This window comes from Lactuca virosa, chromosome 9 (genome assembly GCF_052849685.1).
Source record: "Lactuca virosa cultivar CGN04683 chromosome 9, Lactuca_virosa_CGN04683_v6, whole genome shotgun sequence".
In the NCBI taxonomy this organism is placed as follows: Eukaryota; Viridiplantae; Streptophyta; class Magnoliopsida; order Asterales; family Asteraceae; genus Lactuca; species Lactuca virosa.
In genome coordinates, this window is record NC_136434.1 from 301,728,679 (window position 1) to 301,747,666 (window position 18,988).

Sequence of the window (18,988 nt, forward strand, 5' to 3'; positions counted from 1 at the left end):
AGAAGGATGTTTCCAAGGAGCTGATCTCCTTTGGAATGCTCTGTAATGATTGTTGTCAAGTCTTTCTGACTTTGTGCATAATCATTAAGAGGATCAATGCATATAAGTTTAGAATCTAACAGATTTCAGTAAATGGCATGAATTTGGAATTCTTGCATTTGCAGTAAGGATTTGGGACTGTGAAAAGAGGATCATTGGAGTGATGTTCAATTGATCTATTTTACAAAGTAAAGATCATAGACAAACATAGTATGCATACTTGGTGTATGGCATGACTAGTGTTTAGAAAACATAGTGTACATGCTTGGAGCATGGGACAACTATTGTTTTAAATTCAAGTATAAAGTTGATAAAACCGAAACAATGAATAATGAGTAATCAGTATGGTGATAAATAAAAGTGTTTATTTATATTCATAGGGTTTGATACCATATTTGATTCATTTATTCTTGTGTTTCACTTTGCATGTTTTGACTTCCAGAATAACTAAGTCGCTCTTCCTGAATGATTAAGTTATTCAAACCATCCACAGTCGGTCATATGTTGGAAGTAGATATGAATCAAGACTGTCATGGGTTGGTTTGTAGAGGTCCAAGTTGGTGGACAAAGTGGTGCTACAACACTCATGAGTGCTCATAATTTCTGAGTATTGGATTCAACCCGCGCTCATTTGAATCACTTCATGGATATTATCACGAGTGATCATGAGACGATAATATCTTATATTCTTCAAGCCTAGAGATATGAGTTGTTACTATGAGTTGGTTATACATTGATTGCATGAAAACGCATTGGTAACTCGATGTTATAAAACGTGCCTTTGTGTATGATTCAACAAGTAGTAGAACAAGCCATATGAGTCGAAGTTTATCCATTCCTTTTACCTTCGGGATAAAAGCGATATCTGTGGGCCCCTCGATGATTTAAAGATGACACATGTGAGTGCTTGGCCAAGCCAGGACTGATTTGATTTGTTCAATCAGTCAGTCATCATGAATCGGAAATCAGGAAACAACAAATGGACAGAGAGAATGATTGATAATCCATGTCTCAGTCCATATGATATCTAGAATGGAGGAATATATGATCCCTTATCTAATGGACAAGTCATTGACAAAGGTCAGAGTTCATCGACAAGGTCAGAGTTCGACAGAAGCTTTTGAGAGCTACGATTGCTGATCGGTTCCTGAAGTCATACGCAATAATATTTTTAGACTTATCCAAGTGGGAGACTGTTGGATTAATGTCTAAGTCCATAACTATAATTGGTAAGACTTGACCCGACCCGGCATGGTCCATTTGGGTTGCATGGCATCATGCATTTGGATAGACTATAATGAGAGAAATAACACTTAAGGTTGGTTAATATATTATAAGTTCTAATATATTAATAAGGTTATTTAATTAGTATTGATCAAGAATTAATTTGGAATTAATTAAGTGATCAAAAGGAGACTAATTAAATATATGGGTTGATTGTGTAAATCATTCATTCTTATATATGTGGGCTTGTGATCCAAGATTCCTTATGTTGGACTAAGTCCATGGGGTGACCCATGGATACTCCATGGAGGTTAAAATCCATGGAGCATAAGGAATGGGTAAAGTTATGAGTTACATGGTGTAACCCTAATAGCCACCATATAAAAGAATCTCATGGCTCAAGAAATCGTGCACTAATGTGTGAGTGTGAGGGCTAGACGATTTCAAGGAGTGTTCAAGTTTCTCTCAAGTTATTCCAAGTGTATTTGGTGTTGTGTGAACCATTTGAGGTGTCACACTTGGGGCACTAGGCACTCAAGCTTCATGAAGACATTCTACATCAAAGAGGTATGTATTCTATCTTGTTATATTTATTATTTTGTATGCTAGATTAGGATAATACCTTGGATGTTCGTAATTGTATGTATAATAGAGAAAACATAGATCCAAGGTATTTAGGGTTGCATGTGCACTTAGGAGTGTTAGAATGCTCATAACCCAACAGATACATCTTGTTTGAACCTGGATGAATGGAGTATCGGGTTTTGTGTGCTTCATTCATAACCACGTCTCTGTAACTACCGAACTTTGGTGTCCAGATCCGGTTCATGAAATAATAGACTCCATCATCCCTGACTTCGAAGTTCTTATCCATTCCTCTCAGAGTTTCACCTGCCACGTTTTCGGGTTTCAAGGCTTCAAGTTGAGCTTCTTTGATTTGTGTGGACAGATGTGAATGGATTGTCATGGTCAACGACTTTACTCGGTGTCCCGAGTATTCTTTTCTGCTAAGGGCATCAGCTACTACGTTTGCTTTACCAGGGTGATAAAGAATTTCACATTCGTAGTCGTTCAGTAGCTCCACCCATCGTTGTTGTCTCATGTTTAGCTCTTTCTGATCGAAGATGTGCTGGAGACTTTTATGGTCCGTGAATATTGTGCATTTCGTGCCATATAAGTAATGTCTCCAGATCTTCAGAGCAAACACCACCGCTCCTAGTTCAAGGTCGTGTGTTGTATAGTTGACTTCATGCGTCTTAAGTTGTCGTGAGGCGTAGGAGATAACCTTTCCTCTTTGCATAAGTACACACCCAAGCCCTTGATTTGAAGCATCGCAGTACACTACAAAGTACTCTATCCCTTCGGGTAGAGACAAGATCGGTGCACTGTACAAGGCTTGTTTGAGCGTTTGGAATGCTGCTTCTTGCTTATCTCCCCAACTAAAAGTTACACCCTTTTGCATCAGGGTGGTAAGCGGTTTAGCGATTCGGGAGAAATTTTGGATGAATCTGCGATAGTAGCCAGTAAGACCTAAGAATTGACGGATTTCTGTAGGTGTTTTGGGTGCTGACCAGTTTTCAATTGCTTTGATTTTGGAAGGGTCCACGTGTATTCCTTCTGAACTGACCATGTGACCTAGGAATTCAACCTTCCTAATCCAAAACTCGCACTTTGAAAACTTCGCATAGAGTTTTTCTGTCCTAAGGGTTTGTAATACTTGACGAAGATGTTGGCCATGTTCCTCTTTACTTCTTGAGTAGATAAGGATATCGTCGATGAAGACTATGACAAATTTATCCAAGAATGGACGACACACTCTGTTCATTAGATCCATGAACACAGCAGGTGCATTCGTCAATCCGAATGGCATCACTATAAACTTCTAATGACCATAACGAGTTCTAAACGCGGTCTTGAGAATGTCTTCCTCCAAAATCCGTAACTGGTGATACCCGGATCTTAAGTCTATTTTCGAGAAGTAGTTCGCACCTTGAAGTTGGTCGAACAGATCGTTAATGCGAGGTAAAGGATATCGATTATTGATGGTAAGTTTATTCAGCTCGCGGTAGTTTATGCATATGCGGAATGATCCATCCTTCTTCTTTACGAACAAAACCGGTGCTCCCCATGGTGAGAAGCTTGGTCTTATGAAACCTTTACTAAGGAGTTCGTTAAGTTGGCTGGATAATTCTTGCATTTCAGAAGGTGCAAGACGATAGGGGGCTTTGGCTACAGGGGTAGCTCCAAGGATTAAGTCGATTCGGAATTCGACTTGTCGTTCAGGAGGTACTCCTGGAAGATCATCGGGAAAGATATCAGGAAAGTTGCAAACCTCTGGAAGGCTCGCAATATCTTTCACTTCTTGCTTTTTGTCTACGACGTGGGCTAAGAAAGCACAATACTCTTTGCGAAGGTACTTCTGTGCCTTGATGCAAGAAATGATCTGAAGGTTCGTTCCGGGTTTGTCGCCATAGATAATAAGAGTTTCATTAGTTGGAAAGTTCAAACGAATAGCTCTTTCATAACATAGGATGTCGGCATGGTTGGGGCACAACCAATCCATACCTATTATGATGTCAAAAATTTTGATAGAGACCGACATAAGGTCTATTAGGAAAGACAAGTCATTCAAGGTAAGAATACATCCTATGTATATATCGTTGGTGGATTCAGATTTCCCGTTAGCCATTTCTACTGTAAATGTTTCATTTAGTGGTTGGGAGTTTTGATTTAGTAGATGTTTAAAATTATGGCTCACGAAGCTCCTCTCAGCACTACAATCAAATAGAATGCATGCATAAGTATTGTTGAGAAGGAACGTACCCGTGACCACAGCAGGGTCTGCCACCGTTTCTTCATGACCCAGTGCTAAAATTCTCCCAACTCCACCGACATTTCCAGCTTTTGGACAATCTTTCATGAAGTGCCCCACATCATCGCATTGGTAGCATGCTCGGCCTACTCTAGCGGCAGGTGCTTGGTTAAGTGGTTGGGTTGGTATTCTACAAAATCGGGCAGTATGCCCTTTCCTGTTGCAGTTACGACACTGCATTTCTCGGCAATTTTCGTTGTGGTGAAAATTGCACTTGTTGCATTTAGGGAGGGTACCAGCATAGGGCTTAGTTGGTGCAAGGTTATTAGGGACAGCAGCAGGTATAGCAGTGGGTATGGTAGCAGGTACAGTAGTAGCATGGACTGCCACTACTTGTTGCTTCTTTGCAGGTTCCAGAGGAGATTTTCCCTTCCTCTTGTTCCAACCCTTCTTCTTGCTGCTGTTGTTGTTGTTCTCCTTGGGTTGTTCTGGAGCAGAAACCACAGAATTTTGACGGGCTCCGTGGTCGATAAGAGATTGTGCCAGCTCTTTGGCACTGTCAAAAGTAATAGGCTTTGAAGCTAAAACACTTGACTGAATTTGGGGTGACATACCCCAAATATATCTCTCAATCTTTTTGCTCTCCATAGGAACCATATCCGGACAAAGAATTGCCAGATCACAGAACCTACTGGTATAGGTTGATATGTCAGAACCAACCATTGTAAGAGCCCATAGTTCTTGCTCCAGTTTCTGTATCTCCCCTCGCGGACAGTATTCCCGCATTAACATGGATTTTAGGCTCTCCCAGCTGATGGAGTTAGCCACTACTAGAGTAAGTGACTTAATGTGGCCATTCCACCACGTTAGAGCCCTATCAGAAAAAGTACAGGCAGCAAATTTAACTTTGCTACCCTCCGGACAGGAGTAAATTTCAAAGATTGCTTCCGTCTTCTCAATCCATTGTCTTAGTGCCATAACTCCCCCAGTCCCATTAAAGGTCCTGGGTTTGGCATTAGAAAAATCCTTATAAGTGCATTCTCGCGAATGCCCATGACTTTCGCCATGGTTGGAAGGATGTGCACCAACTCCCGACCTACTAACACCAGGAGTATGAATATGAGACATGGCAGCCGCTACAGCCGCCGTGACCGCCGCTTGAAACATAGTGGGGTCGAATTGAGGAGGTGGTGGTGGGGGTGGCGTCGGTGCTTCATTGATATTGATACGTCTTGGATTTCTACGAGGAGGCATCTCTTGCTATAAAAGTCAATAGATAAAAAGATAGTGAGATATCAAGAATGAATATGAATTTGATATTTCTGAACTAAACACTTAATTCAACATGAATTTTACAAAGAATTGGAAATAGAAATCCACTGCAAGTACAACTTGCAATAGGATCATATGAAATTGAATGGTTATTTTTCAAAGAGTATGAATGTACATGTCGACTGTATTGGTATATTAAGTGTATGTAATCTGGAACACTTGACCTTAAAGCAGGATTATAATATACCCCAATACTGAGAAAGTGTCGACATCAAACCGACCTACCAAAAATAACATTTATGCGCTCGTATTGAAAGCATGAAAAATAACACTGGAACATTTCTGTGATCCAAAACTTTGGAATAGGATGTTTATGAGAATTGTACTAACTCTTGTTGAAGTAAAGTGCTTATTGTTTTATTGATACTCGGTTTTGTACATATCGTGAAAAGTAGTATATACATTCGATATAGAAGGTAGAAAGTAGAAGTAGTCTGAACACTACGTGCGGCGACTTCTACGACGGTTGCTAGGTTCCGCTTCGTCTTGTGCTTTCCAGCGCCTTTCTTGGGCAGCTTTATGCTCCCTCAGTTCTCTTATCTCTGATTCAGCAGCATTAAGTTGCCTTTGAAGGCTTCAGTATGGTGTTGGGTGTCATCTTGCATTTCGTCAAGACGAAGGATATCTGTAGTGTTAGCCTGCGCAACCGCATTCACCTCTAGGATCTAATTGATCGACATCCTTGATTGATCGAATTGTCGGGCTATTCGATTTACTATAACTGCAAGAGCTCTGTCGGCTGTTCCTCCTCTTGAGACATTATAGAAACCTCGTGTCATTCCGTAGGGAGGGCGTTGACTGTCTTGTCGACTCTAATAATTTATGTATTGGCCCCACTCAGGTATGGATTCTGCTTCCTCTTGCCTCGGGGGCGCTCCCCAGGGTTGCATGTGACAACCCGAAATATTTTTGCCTTCTAGCCTTGAAAAAGGTCATTCTAAAGAGTTTTAAGCCTAGTACACTTAAGGAATGAGTGTTAGAATGTACCTGCTAGAGACACTGTGCAACATTCAAGCCTTAACACCACCAAAATGGAGTTCACGGCCAAAGAACATAGAGTTTATGGCGTGGCCGTAAACTCACCCCTATATATGTAAGACTTGGCCATTTCTTCATTCTTTTCCTTTCCTTGGCCGAAATCTCCCATTCTCTCTCAAGTATCATCGAGATTTCACTCCCGATCTTCATCAAAGGGCCTCCAAAGTGTGAGTACTCTTCCCCTAACTAAGTTGTATGCTAGAAACACTTGATCTACACTTTGAAATAATCAAATTCTCAAGAACAAAAGGAGTTTACGGCCAAGAGCATCTCCCTTGGCCGTAAACCCCTATAAAGGTGCCATTTGAGCCATAAACTCTTCCTAAGGCTTGGATTTGAGGCTAGAACACTCCCTTGTGCTTGGTAAGACCTTGAATCATCACCAAACTCGTCATCAAAGAGAGTTTACGGCCAGGAGTTTACACCTTGGCCGTAAACCCTTGTAGTTGTCATGATTTGGACCTTAAACACATCTAGACCTTTACTAACCATTGGAACTCTTGAGCCTTTGAAACACCTTCCCTTTGAGACCAAATAAGACACCGTTTAGAGTGTTTACGGCCATAGGGTTTATGGTATGGCCGTAAACACCTCAACACCCTCCAAAACATTGGTTTTGCTCATCCTTGTAAATAGCAATGATCCCTCAAGTTTCCCTAGCATTCAAACACCCTCTTATGCACATTACCATGAGTTTACGGCCATGAGTTTACACCCTGGCCGTAATCACCCTTTCATGGCTGTGAACACAAACCCTTGGCCTTAAACATCCCTTAGATGAATCACATGTGATTCCAACACTTGGTCAAAGTGTTTCCTAGTCCCGGAAGGTGTTTCCTTTCATATAGTTTCTTATAAACACTATATTCATGCCAATATATGTCATTATATGTCATTTAGGACTTGTTGTATCTCGAGACTTCATTCGTGGAACTTCTCATCCTTACGCGCATATTCGTTTGAATCACCCACATAAGGTGAGTTCATACCCCGTAATCAATCTTTTAAACTACTTTAAATGCTTTTAAGGGGGGGAATACAAGTTGAACATAATGATAATTGTGTAATTGTTTGTTATAAAAATTTTCAAAATATTACTTATGTCATTTATAAGTTGTCAAAACATTTCAAAAACTCTTTTCAAGTTATGTTACTTTATAGTTTAACAAAACTCCGTTTTTAACGAAACTCGAAATTTTAGTTTTTTTTTCTTTGTTCACTTTTTTTTAGGTGGAAAGGAGGTAGAATTATTTTTTTGTATGTTGTTGTTTATTATATTTAAATGGGTAAAAACCGTCATAGTTCTTGAATGTTTTAGTACCATGACCATTCCTAATGAACTGAGCAGAATTCGTGTTTTGAATAACTTTGGTGTTGTTGGGCTTCAAACACAAATCATCAGAATGGTGACTCTTTTCCAAACACAAGAAGGCCTTGCTGGAATGTTTTGTAAAATTGAGAAATTAGTTTTATAACATATATTTACATGATGTGAAATATAAAATATGATTTTATTTATTTATCAATTTATTGTCATTTAGTTTTGCAATTGGACACATTTTTGAATGCCTCATTGATATTGGAATGTAATGACTCATTCCAATTCCATGGTCCAATTTCATCATGTTATCACGCCATAATCTGTCATGGTAAGTTTTAGATGTTTTGTGGTTTGGAAGAACTAATGTGTCAAACCGTAGACTTAAACATGGAGCAAAAAGATTATGAAGATGAAGGACTTCCACCTGGATGGGATAACACATATCAACTAAAAGAAGAAGTGGAACATATGCTTACACCACAACTGTTTCAGCAATTTCATCAGGTGGTGGAATTTGGCATATATCAACCAAAATAAGGCAATGTACTTTCATTTTAATGTTTAGTTTTCTGTAATTTGGATCATCAAAATACAAAATACCAATGTACATTCATTTTTTTACCGTGTTTGCAAATGGACGAATTGCAGAGAATAGCAACATATTTTATTGTGGCTACCAATTAAGTCGATGTATTATAGTTGCACACAAAAACAGCACCTTCCAACCCCGCAACGCGGGGGGAACACATCTAGTTAACTATGAATTGGATATCAAATTTGACATAGAGTACTGTATCAATTTGACAAACACTGTTGTATCAGTTTGACTTAGGTTGCTGTGATTTAATTAGTATTTAAATGGATAAATCAGTTTTAGTAAAAAGAGAAAGAATTTAACCTTTATGTAAAAGGAAGTGGGGGACCAACAATAGAACGCATGGAGTACTTGGTTGACCAACTTTTCTTTTTCTTTTTTTAATTGGACATGGATTCAGAAGAAAATGAAATGGATAGAAGCGGACCTACCAAAGTACCAATCCAACCTGGAAAATCTCCAACTGGATTCTAAGCGGGGCCCAACAAACCTTCTTTTAAATCCATATATAACAAATAAAATCATCATATTATAATCAGATTAATATAATTTAAAAATATACATATACATAATGATTATCCGCATAGTCAGAGTCAGATCCTTGGTTATGTAAGTTGTAACATGTTATAGTGTTATACGCCAAGTGTAGCCAATAAAATAAAGATTAACATTTTATTTTTCTTTATAAATCTTGATATTTTATCTAATGGTTATCTCTATACCTTCTAAATAACTTTTTTTTTTCTTTCTTTCTATATTATGATTTCAAATTTCAAATAAGATGGAAATTATATACACTCCACGGCAAGGCATTCCCACATTTCACTAGGTTGCGTGTTACCACTTACCACAAAACTTGATCATTCTTTTAAGTTGATCCAAAATGTTACTGGAGCAGTCTATAAGTTGGAGATGTTAAAATTGCATTAAAATTTTGTAAAATACATCAACTTTTATTCTTGGGTTTAAAAATGTACATAGCCAAATACAAATACATAGATGATGATGATAATGATGTTTTCACAAACTCATGGCTCTTGATGTGACCTCCAAATCCCCTTCCATAGTACCACCCTTATTCCCTTGTGTTGCTTCCTAAAATCCATCATCCAAAATTAAGTTCAATCAAACACTAAAACTTGAGACTTAATGGGGAAAGTTGAAAATTTCCCGACTTTGCCTATTAATACATTCTTCATGCATTAAGTCAAAAAAACTGTGCGAATGAAACTAGATGACCATTTATCCTTCTATTCTAAAAACAAATTCCACAATATTTCATCAATTTCATTAAATATCATAAGTTTTAACATGAGAAACAAAAGCGGAGGCAAATAGGTAACGGGTTTGTGTTTGGTTTTTTGGCTTAACCCATTAAGTCATGATGTCCATATTAAGTATTCAACTCATTAAGCTCATTAAGTCAAAAAGAAACAACACCTTAATGCACAAAGAACAACCATATCGAAAAACTGTCAAATTTTACAAATTTGCCCTTGTTTTTTTTTTTTTTTTTTTTTTTTTTTTTTTTTTTTTCTAAGTGGTTAAAGGTATTGAAATGAAGGAAGAAGAATATACCAATGGATGTGTTGAATTTAGATTATTGAGGTATTTTTGTAATGCATTAATTCCATAAAGAATCTTTGCACCAGTTCCTGGTTGTTCTTCTGATCCTATAGCCTCTTCATCAACCACCACTGCATCAACAAAATCAGCTCCTTGGTGGGGAGGATTTGGAACCTATAATTTCCCACAAAGTGTTTAAAAAGATAAATTAAGTCAAGTACAAAAGGGTGGAATTATTTTTATAAAAGAAAAATAAAATACCTCAAACATTGAATCCACCAGAATATTTTCTAAAATGGCTCTTAGACCACGTGCACCCGTGTTCTTGGCAATTGCTTTTTTTGCAATTAATCTTAGTGCAGTATCAGTAAAATGTAACTTCACCTGAAATACAAAACGGAATCAAGTAGAACCATTATTTTTTTTTTTATTCTATTTTTTACTAGGAAATGTGAAAAAATTATTATTATTATTATTTTTACATTGTTCATGGCGAACATCCTTTTGTACTGCTTTCCAAGAGCATTTTTTGGCTCTGTTAGAACCTGTCAATAATAAATTTACAGAAAAATAAAAATAAAAATATGGAGTTATGTAATAAACAAATAAATGAAAGTAGGTTGCTATTTCTTGCAACTAGCTGAATATAAACCTGAAGAAGTTGATCTTCATATAGAGCTGATGAACTGACTAGAATAGGAAATCGACCGATAAACTCGGGTATCAAACCATATGCAACAAGGTCACCACTTTCTACCTACAATTTTAAAATACAAATTTTCACAACAACTGATTACTTAAAATGTTTATAATGTGAATAAAATGTTAAAATTGCTACTCACAGATTCCAACAATGAAGATGTAACCACAGCATTGGTTAATCCACCACCTCTCATATTAGCCCTCACTGGAGCACCAAACCCAATAGATGAATCTTGTCGTCTGGGGCAAAATAGTAAAATGTTCAAAAAAAAAAAAATCCATAGATGAATATATTAAAACAATTCATGAGTATATTATTTATAGTTTTATACCTCTCAGAAATGGTTTTCTCCAGATCAACAAACGCCCCACCACATATAAAAAGGATATCTTTTGTATCCACCTGCAAATATTCCAATCAACATGAATTACTAATCAGTATTTTAAAGAAAGGGTAAATTAGACATTAGCCATTAAGGTAAATAAAAGACCTGAATGCCATCACCCTGAGGCTGCTTTCGAGCTCGATTATCAGGAACATTAACAATCTGAAAAATAAACAATCAAATTTTATAAAGTTGAGAACTTTAAATAATAAAAAATCAATAATGTACATATGAATCAATACAACTCACAGTTCCTTCAAGCATTTTGAGCAATGCTTGTTGAACCCCTTCACCAGATACATCTCTGCCACTATTTAAACTTTCAGCCTGCATATATATATTTATAACTTTTAACCGAAAAACATAAATAAAAATCTATGTTTTCTTCCATGAATGCAAAGAACACAAGACCTTTTTAGTTATCTTATCAACTTCATCTATGTACACAATTCCTTGTTGAGCTGCTTCCACATTGAAGTCAGCAGCCTGAATCCAGTCAACCAAAATACACCAAATGGTCAACAGGTATATGCATAAAGTCAATGTTGATCAAAACTAGATACTTATAACTTACCACAAGAAGCTTATACAATATTGATTCCACATCTTCTCCAACATAACCTGCCTACAGAAGAGAGTAATGAAATATCAAGAAACTGATGTATACATACAAACATACATAAATTTTGTATCTGATGTAAGGTACAACTTATATCAAACCTGCCTGTGTCAAAGTAGTAGCATCAGCAATAACAAAAGGAACATTCACTACTCGAGCTAAGGTCTTTGCAAGTAATGTCTTCCCTGTCCTTTCAGTCAAATTCATGATATAACAATCAAAATAAAAGGATTTTGAATATGATAAACAAAAGAGAATCAAGAAATAAGTGAAAACCTGAGCCAGTTGGACCCATTAACAGAACATTGCTCTTATCTAACTCAACATGATCGACATCTTGGTTTTCAGTTTCTTGATTTGTATGCATAGAGGCGTGATAAATTCTCTTGTAGTGGTTATAAACAGCAACTGAAAGCACCTGTTAGATTGTCCATATTGCATAAACGTTACAATACAGAAATCAAAAAGATAAATCGTTTCAATTGATACAGCTCTACTGTAAACGTTACAAACTGATGCCCCATGATAGTTAGTAAAACACAAACCTTTTTAGCCTGTTCTTGCCCAATTACAAACTCATTAAGGCCTCTGCATATCTCCTTTGGTGTCGGCAATTCTATCCCAAACTTTGATCCACCCGACCACCCATTGTTACCCTGTCCATCGCCACCACACTCTTCACGCTTCTCTTGGTCCCCCACCGCCACACCACCAGCATCCACCGTCGGACCATCTACTGTATCCCCACCACCGTAAGACCTTAACTTCTCCCACATTTTAACGCCTACTTTCCTGTTTTCGTCACCATCATTAGCAGCATTAGCAATAGTTCCCACATCTCCCTCCTTCCCGGCTCTAATCCTTCCAATTTCAATAAAGCTCCCTTGAAGAAGCGGGTCTATCTTAAACGGCCGGAAATAATAAGCAGTTCTGCAGTTACGGCACATGTTAAGGGCATGGTAGATGCCAGTATCGGAAGTGATCGATAGAGGGCGGTTTGAAAAAAGTAGGGTCATGAGTTGGGAACATCTAGGGCAGTTAACTTGGGCTTTAATATGATCATAATTGTCGGAACTTCCTTCCCATTTATGGCGATTTTGTTGAAACCCTAAAAGTCGAAACTTGAAATAGTTTGATTGATGCAGTTGTGGTGGTGGTATGAGGAGGTTTAGTGGAGTATGGTGGTGATAGGTTGAGGATGATGAAAACGAAATTGCTCTGATATGCTTACTAAGAATCTTGGATTTCCACCTCAACATCGAGGACATGGCTACTCTGCCTCTTTCTCCAAAGCATACAAAACATAAATTCCGAGCAAACGAAGCAATGACTGTGTGAGTGTGTGTGTGTGTGTGTGTGAGAGAGAGAGTCCAGACGGCGATGTTATATCTAAATCAATACCGAAGTTATCCAATAAAAGGAAGTAGGAAAAACAGCTTGCAAAAGATCAAATAAAAGAAAGTTGGTAAAACTGCTTGACAAAAAATGATAGTAGAATATTTGGTCCCAAAAATGGATTTAAAAATAATAGAGTATGAAAAAAAAAATAGAATATGAAGAAAATTATATAAAATTGACTAATAGAAGTTAATACAAATTATGTTTAGGAAATCTATTGTCGATATTATATATTGAATACATAAATAAATGTAATGTACAACACAACATGATATTAATAACATACATCAACCTTAAAGGCCCCAACTATACTAGGTTTTAGGGGTCTGTCAAGAAACTAAAACCTAATAACAAAAAAATTGGAGATTCCAACCGTTAAAAAAGGTACAATAAGTGACGTACAAATTACATAATCTATCTTTTATATGGTCCCTTTTTTTTTTCCTTTCATGTAGAAATACAGAATTAAGTACTTATATGGCTTGGGTTGTATACCTTTTCTTATATATTTTGGTTTTTGTGATTCAGGTGGTTTATTAGTTAAGAACTTGACAACATGACAAAAGAATGTCTTTAGTAAATGATGATGATAATGATAAAACTATGTACTCACATTCTTCACTGAATGTTACATGAATGGTGATTGACATGTTACTAAAGAGTTGTAATGAAGAAGACAAAGCAGTTGTGGATTTATTTATGAATTTACTTGATGTACTTATTTATTTATTTGTTTGTTTTAGTTTGAACAAAATGGTTACCAAAGAGTTGAAGTGAAGATGAACATAGGAAAAGAAATGACGAAGACATATGGTAACAAACAACAAACACATTGATTCTTCAAATGACAGATAGATCCAAAGGTCTTGAAGCACGCAGCAAGAAAATTATACATAACATGCTATATCAAATCATTGTCATATGAATAAGAGAAATGCTTTTATTTAAACAAGTAATTAGATTGGATAGGATTGAGTATTCCTAATCATGTATGCATAGCTTCCCTTCACAAATCACAATCACAGCACCTGAAAAATATACAGAAAAACATCACTTCCAAATCAATAACCAAATCCAGTTGTTCATCATCAAATAACTTGCTGTATTTCAATCTTTTTTCAAAACCAGATAATGATTTAATCACTTTGGCGCAAATTGTGTTTTATGTATTTTGTCCAAATTAACCTTTCTCCAAACTCCAAATGCCATCAAATATAATCCTTCATTTATGATCTATCGACTTTTTTACTCAACAACTTGACATAAATCACAAACATATGACCTATCTACCTAGCTTTGAATTATATAACAGACAAGTGTTATAAAGACTAAAAATAAAGGAGGGTAAAATCCAGGCTTCAACCTCATACTTATCAATTCACACCTTCATACATACAATACTCAATTACATTAACAATGATATGGTTTTGCAATGAATTCTTGTAATGATCTTACTTACGGATAAAGGAGAAACCCAAAAGTCAAAGACTTGATGGCTTAAAACAAGAACCCAAACTTTGGGGATTCACATTGTTTTCAAGATTCAGTTTATTTTTCTTGAACACATATGCAGCATGAATTGAGTTTGTTTGTATGATCTCTCAAAGTACAAGAAATTCAAGCTATATGGGTTGGAAAGATTGGGTAAATACGTAAAATTTCAATTCAACCATTGATAATACGCTGGAGCTATTTAAGAACAAAAACATAGATTTTGGCATAATTCAAAATATCTTTAAGTAGCATTTGATGATACAAATAGATTTATAATCGGGAGTGTCAAAACGCCCAATTTAGGAAATTGCACACATTCACGTTGCAGCGGAAACAAGAAGAAAAATAACCTAAGACTGAAAAAGGGGAAGAAATGAAATTTGACTCACAATCACAATCACAATCACGAATCTCAGTGAGAATGCGAAGGTGAAGAAGATGCAGCAGGGTGGTGAGATTGGGAGTGCGAAGGAGCGTAGATCTTGTTGTAAGCAGTTTCACCAACGAGATAGACGCCGAAGGCGACCAGGGCTATCCCGAGCCCAGGAGTTGCGTGACGAAACTGATTTGTGAGCATCGGATGCTTCCTCCATTCATCCCTTCGCCTGAAGAACTCTCCGGTTGGTCCTAATGTCTTCCCCATCGTCGTCGATTGATCTGTGTCGCCGCCCCGGTATGTTGCCTTGTTTGCGTTGCCCCAATGGATACGAATGGCTGACTTCGGCCTTTACTTGGGCCTTACACACTCAAAGCCCATAAACAGATTGTTATCGATCGATTCGATACCCCAATAACCCGACCCGAAGGAAATGATTATACCCGGATCGCCATATCCAGATTTTCACAAGATGCTGCTCTTCAAGTTTTAACAAGAATGGCATCTTATTGTTGTCTCTCTTCACCGGTTTCAGGGGCGAACAAGAGGTGGTCAGCGGTGTTGCAGAGAGAAAGGGATGACGATTCTTCAAGTTATGTCTTCCGTCATTTCACCTTCCTCTCAGGTTCCCCTATCTCAAAGTCAAATTCCATCCAACTCCATCTACCTATCGTCAGTTCACCACTGCCAGCATCCTCGATTCTTATCTCCTTGCTCGTTAAGTACGAGAAATTCCACTTCCCCTAGACGCCGTTCAATTATTAGAAGCTATACAATCAATTGCTCCGCTCATAATTCTGCTAGCATTACAAACCAGGTGAGCGAGCTTCGACAATAATGAATTCTTAGTTACTTTTAAGAATCTATATGCAAGTATTGTTAGCTAGAGCTTAGGAAGTTGAAATTGGAGCCATTTTGTATCAAATCACAAACGAGGTTTACTAAGAATCGAATCAGTATTGGGTTTGACAAATGATTTCGTCTAGCAACATCAATTTGATCTCGTAATGTTGCTGGAATTGGAGCTAAATCAGTTGAAATTTTATAGACTAACATAAGTGATCATATATTCCAAATTTCCAATTCCCAACCTCAAAATCAAATGCTTCGAAACACCAAGTAATTGGTCAAGTGGATTTGATTACTATTTTGCAGAGCAGTGAATTTGTTAAAGAGAAAAGTGTCTCCGTGGTTCTTCTAGCTGGAGGGAAGGGAAAACGAATGGGTGTAAGTCTCTCTCAATCCTGTTCCCACTGATGATACAAACATAATCAAATTCTTATCTTTGAGTTTACAACTTTGTTCAAATTTCAACATTTGGATCACTGAGCTCCTCATATATTTTGGCAAGTGGCATTGGTCTCTCATGATGATGACTGTTTGTTTGACTTTGATCTTGTTTTGTGAGTAGGCAAGCATGCCAAAGCAGTATCTTCCACTTTTAGGGCAACCAATTGCTTTGTATAGGTAATTTGGTAACTATCACTTCTTGTCATATTTGGATTTTGGAGCACCTAAAAATCAAAATAGTATTACTATTTTGGTAGTTTCAAAGAAGGGTTAAATGCTTTTTTATGCAACAATGTCACATTTTCCCTGATTTATGCAATAATAAAGTGGTTAAATGCTTCATTTGTTTTGGTAGTTTCTACACTTTCTCACGGATGCCAGAGGTTAAAGAAATCATTGTAGTTTGTGATCCATCTTACCAGGATATTTTTGAAGGTCTGAAAACATGTTTTCAGAAATACATTTTGATCTTTTATCACACACAAAAGAAGCTCATTATTCTTTTTTCTTATCAGATGCTAGACAGAAAGTCAATGTTGACCTGAAATTTGCATTGCCTGGAAAAGAAAGACAAGATTCTGTGTTCAGTGGACTTCAGGTTCATTCTCATCTCTCATAATGTTTACTCATGCATAACTTATTAATAATTATTTGTTTTAATCATTTTTATAGTTGAGAATAATTACATGTTATTAATAGCATGAAACACAAAAGAAGCTCATTTTTTTTTCTTTTTTGTAAACAGGCAATTGATTTGAATTCTGAACTTGTATGCATCCATGATTCAGCAAGACCTTTGGTAACTTCTAGTGATGTACAAAAGGTTTGTTATCCAATTTACCTTTTCCATCTCCACATAAATTTTAAAAAGTAAAAAAAAATGTTACATAAATAAATATCTAACAGGTGTCATGTCAGTTGTATAAATTGGTAAAAAAGTGAAACATTCTTGTAAATTGACAGGTTCTAAATGATGGTTTGCATGTTGGAGCTTCAGTACTTGGTGTTCCTGCTAAAGCAACTATCAAAGAGGTAGTATTATATACTAAATACAAAAATAAAAATAAAAATTAATTCATTTACCTAAAGTTTTTATACTTTTTATTTTGGGTACATTACAAATAGTTGTTGGTAATTTTTTTTTCTTAAAAAAATATATATATGCAGGTAAATAGCGAATCTTTTGTAGTGAAGACTTTGGACAGAAAAACACTTTGGGAAATGCAAACTCCACAGGTTTAATTATATAATTTATATTTATCTAATATATATATGCACACAATTAAAAAGTCAGCATTTTGACCATTTCAATTTTCTATTTCTCCTTGATGTGATTTCAATCTTTTTTTTTTAGGTCATCAAGCCTGAGTTGTTGAAGAAAGGTTTTGAGCTTGTAAATAGGTACCACATTCATTTTCATTTTGTTTGTTTAATATAAAAGAAGAGAATTCTTGTTCTCATTTAATTGTTGTTCTAAATTATTCATAATATATTAGTAAGGGATTGATTCCCTATTTTTAATTTTTGGGTACACAACAGAGAAGGCCTTGAAGTCACGGATGATGTGTCAATTGTTGAGCATCTCAAACATCCTGTGTACATCACAGAAGGATCTTATACTAACATCAAGGTAGTTTATCATTAGTAATTCATTTAATAGTGTATTATAATTAATTTATAGACAAAAAAAAAAAAAAATCTATATCAAGAATATGAATATTTATAGATGGATGTACACATTGCAGGTTACAACTCCCGACGATCTATTACTTGCTGAAAGAATATTAAATACCGCCTCATTTGTGACAGCTTAACAATTCTACTGTAAATGTTATGACATGACATGCATACAACATAGGAACGTTATTAAACACATTTTAATCCATGTATTAATCAAAACCCTTTTCTCTATATAATCCTACTAGTGTATGAATATTCCTTGTCCATATTGAATATATACTTTTTACAAGGTTTAATTAGATTTTAGCTTTTAAAAGAGAGATCGAATTAAAGGAAAAGCTTCTTACGAGTTTAAAGTTTGTATTTTAAGCAAAAAGTTGTTAATCTAAAAAAGCTATTTCAACTAGCTTTTGAGAGCTTTTATGTTTTATATCATTTTTACACTTTTCAAAAGTTTGCAACTACTTTTCCTGAACAATTATATACAAATAAAATATATCCTTGTATTTTAGTCCTCTGAATTGTTAAATTAGGTTTTTTAAACCACTATTAGGTGTTGATTTGCTTAAATTATGTAATCTGTTTTCTAGTTCATTGCTAGTTTCTTAGTGAAAATTCAGTTGTTAAAAGAAAAACATATTTGAACGAAAGAAAGATATAGAAACTCCATGAATTTACGTGGAACACATTAAGATATAAGTGTAGCAATATCAAGGGAGATTGAAATGAAATTGTATGATGTTCTTACCAAGAAAATGAAGGTGAACCGATAACATGTAAATTTGTTTGTTTTGCATATGAAGAAGAATGTTTTTGTTCCAAATTTGTTTATTTGTTAGTTACAATCATTTCTTAGGTAAAAGGTTTTTAAGAAAAAAAATGATCCTTCCTTTTAAATGATATCAAGCACTACCACAAATGCAGTTTTATATATGTTTTTTTGCGCATATTTACACCTTTTTTTGGCAGCCAAAATTTTATACAACGAGCAAGATGCTAAACTAAAATTATGTTCAACAATATCTACAAACTAAAAAGTGTGTAGAATCATTAACTTACACGAAAATATGTGTCATAACAAATTGTTTTCAAGTCTCCATGTATTTTAAAAGGGCT

At 35.9% G+C, this 18,988-nt stretch overlaps 3 protein-coding genes across 3 annotated transcripts; 1 reads left to right on the plus strand and 2 right to left on the minus strand.

Annotated features, from left to right (window-relative positions):
* Positions 1–9,263: 9,263 nt before the first annotated feature.
* On the minus strand, positions 9,264–13,043 carry LOC145137144 (ATP-dependent Clp protease). The gene is made up of 14 exons (XM_079071283.1): positions 12,180–13,043; positions 11,911–12,052; positions 11,736–11,819; positions 11,590–11,636; positions 11,427–11,501; positions 11,265–11,342; positions 11,121–11,177; positions 10,962–11,032; positions 10,770–10,869; positions 10,580–10,684; positions 10,410–10,472; positions 10,189–10,311; positions 9,940–10,101; positions 9,264–9,456 (listed from the first exon to the last, which is right to left on the minus strand). Exons 1-14 carry the CDS (start codon positions 12,900–12,902, stop codon positions 9,382–9,384), a joined length of 1,905 nt encoding a protein of 634 aa, XP_078927409.1. The 5' UTR covers positions 12,903–13,043; the 3' UTR covers positions 9,264–9,381.
* An 800-nt stretch (positions 13,044–13,843) lies between these two features.
* Positions 13,844–15,260, minus strand: LOC145136842 (NADH dehydrogenase [ubiquinone] 1 beta subcomplex subunit 3-B-like). The gene is made up of 2 exons (XM_079070952.1): positions 14,916–15,260; positions 13,844–14,060 (listed from the first exon to the last, which is right to left on the minus strand). Exon 1 carries the CDS (start codon positions 15,167–15,169, stop codon positions 14,939–14,941), a length of 231 nt encoding a protein of 76 aa, XP_078927078.1. The 5' UTR covers positions 15,170–15,260; the 3' UTR covers positions 13,844–14,060; positions 14,916–14,938.
* Positions 15,261–15,384: 124 nt separating this feature from the next.
* Positions 15,385–18,168, plus strand: LOC145136840 (2-C-methyl-D-erythritol 4-phosphate cytidylyltransferase, chloroplastic-like). Its single transcript, XM_079070951.1, has 11 exons — positions 15,385–15,719; positions 16,058–16,129; positions 16,314–16,369; positions 16,548–16,627; positions 16,708–16,790; positions 16,938–17,015; positions 17,156–17,224; positions 17,360–17,428; positions 17,547–17,593; positions 17,732–17,822; positions 17,938–18,168. The coding sequence occupies exons 1-11, from the start codon at positions 15,480–15,482 to the stop codon at positions 18,004–18,006; spliced, it is 954 nt and encodes a 317-aa protein (XP_078927077.1). The 5' UTR covers positions 15,385–15,479; the 3' UTR covers positions 18,007–18,168.
* Positions 18,169–18,988: the final 820 nt, after the last annotated feature.

Bases quoted from the DNA above. Each gene is read 5' to 3' on its own strand.
- LOC145137144 (XM_079071283.1), bottom strand. From the start codon at position 12,902: ATGTCCTCGATGTTGAGGTGGAAATCCAAGATTCTTAGTAAGCATATC. The intron at 11,502-11,589 runs GTAAGTTATAAG...GACTGGATTCAG, and splicing joins TATTGTATAAGCTTCTTGTG to GCTGCTGACTTCAATGTGGA. The intron at 10,685-10,769 runs GTGAGTAGCAAT...TTAAAATTGTAG, and splicing joins CATCTTCATTGTTGGAATCT to GTAGAAAGTGGTGACCTTGT.
- LOC145136842 (XM_079070952.1), bottom strand. From the start codon at position 15,169: ATGGGGAAGACATTAGGACCAACCGGAGAGTTCTTCAGGCGAAGGGAT.
- LOC145136840 (XM_079070951.1), top strand. From the start codon at position 15,480: ATGACGATTCTTCAAGTTATGTCTTCCGTCATTTCACCTTCCTCTCAG. The intron at 17,225-17,359 runs GTAGTATTATAT...ATATATATGCAG, and splicing joins CTAAAGCAACTATCAAAGAG to GTAAATAGCGAATCTTTTGT. The intron at 17,823-17,937 runs GTAGTTTATCAT...TACACATTGCAG, and splicing joins GATCTTATACTAACATCAAG to GTTACAACTCCCGACGATCT.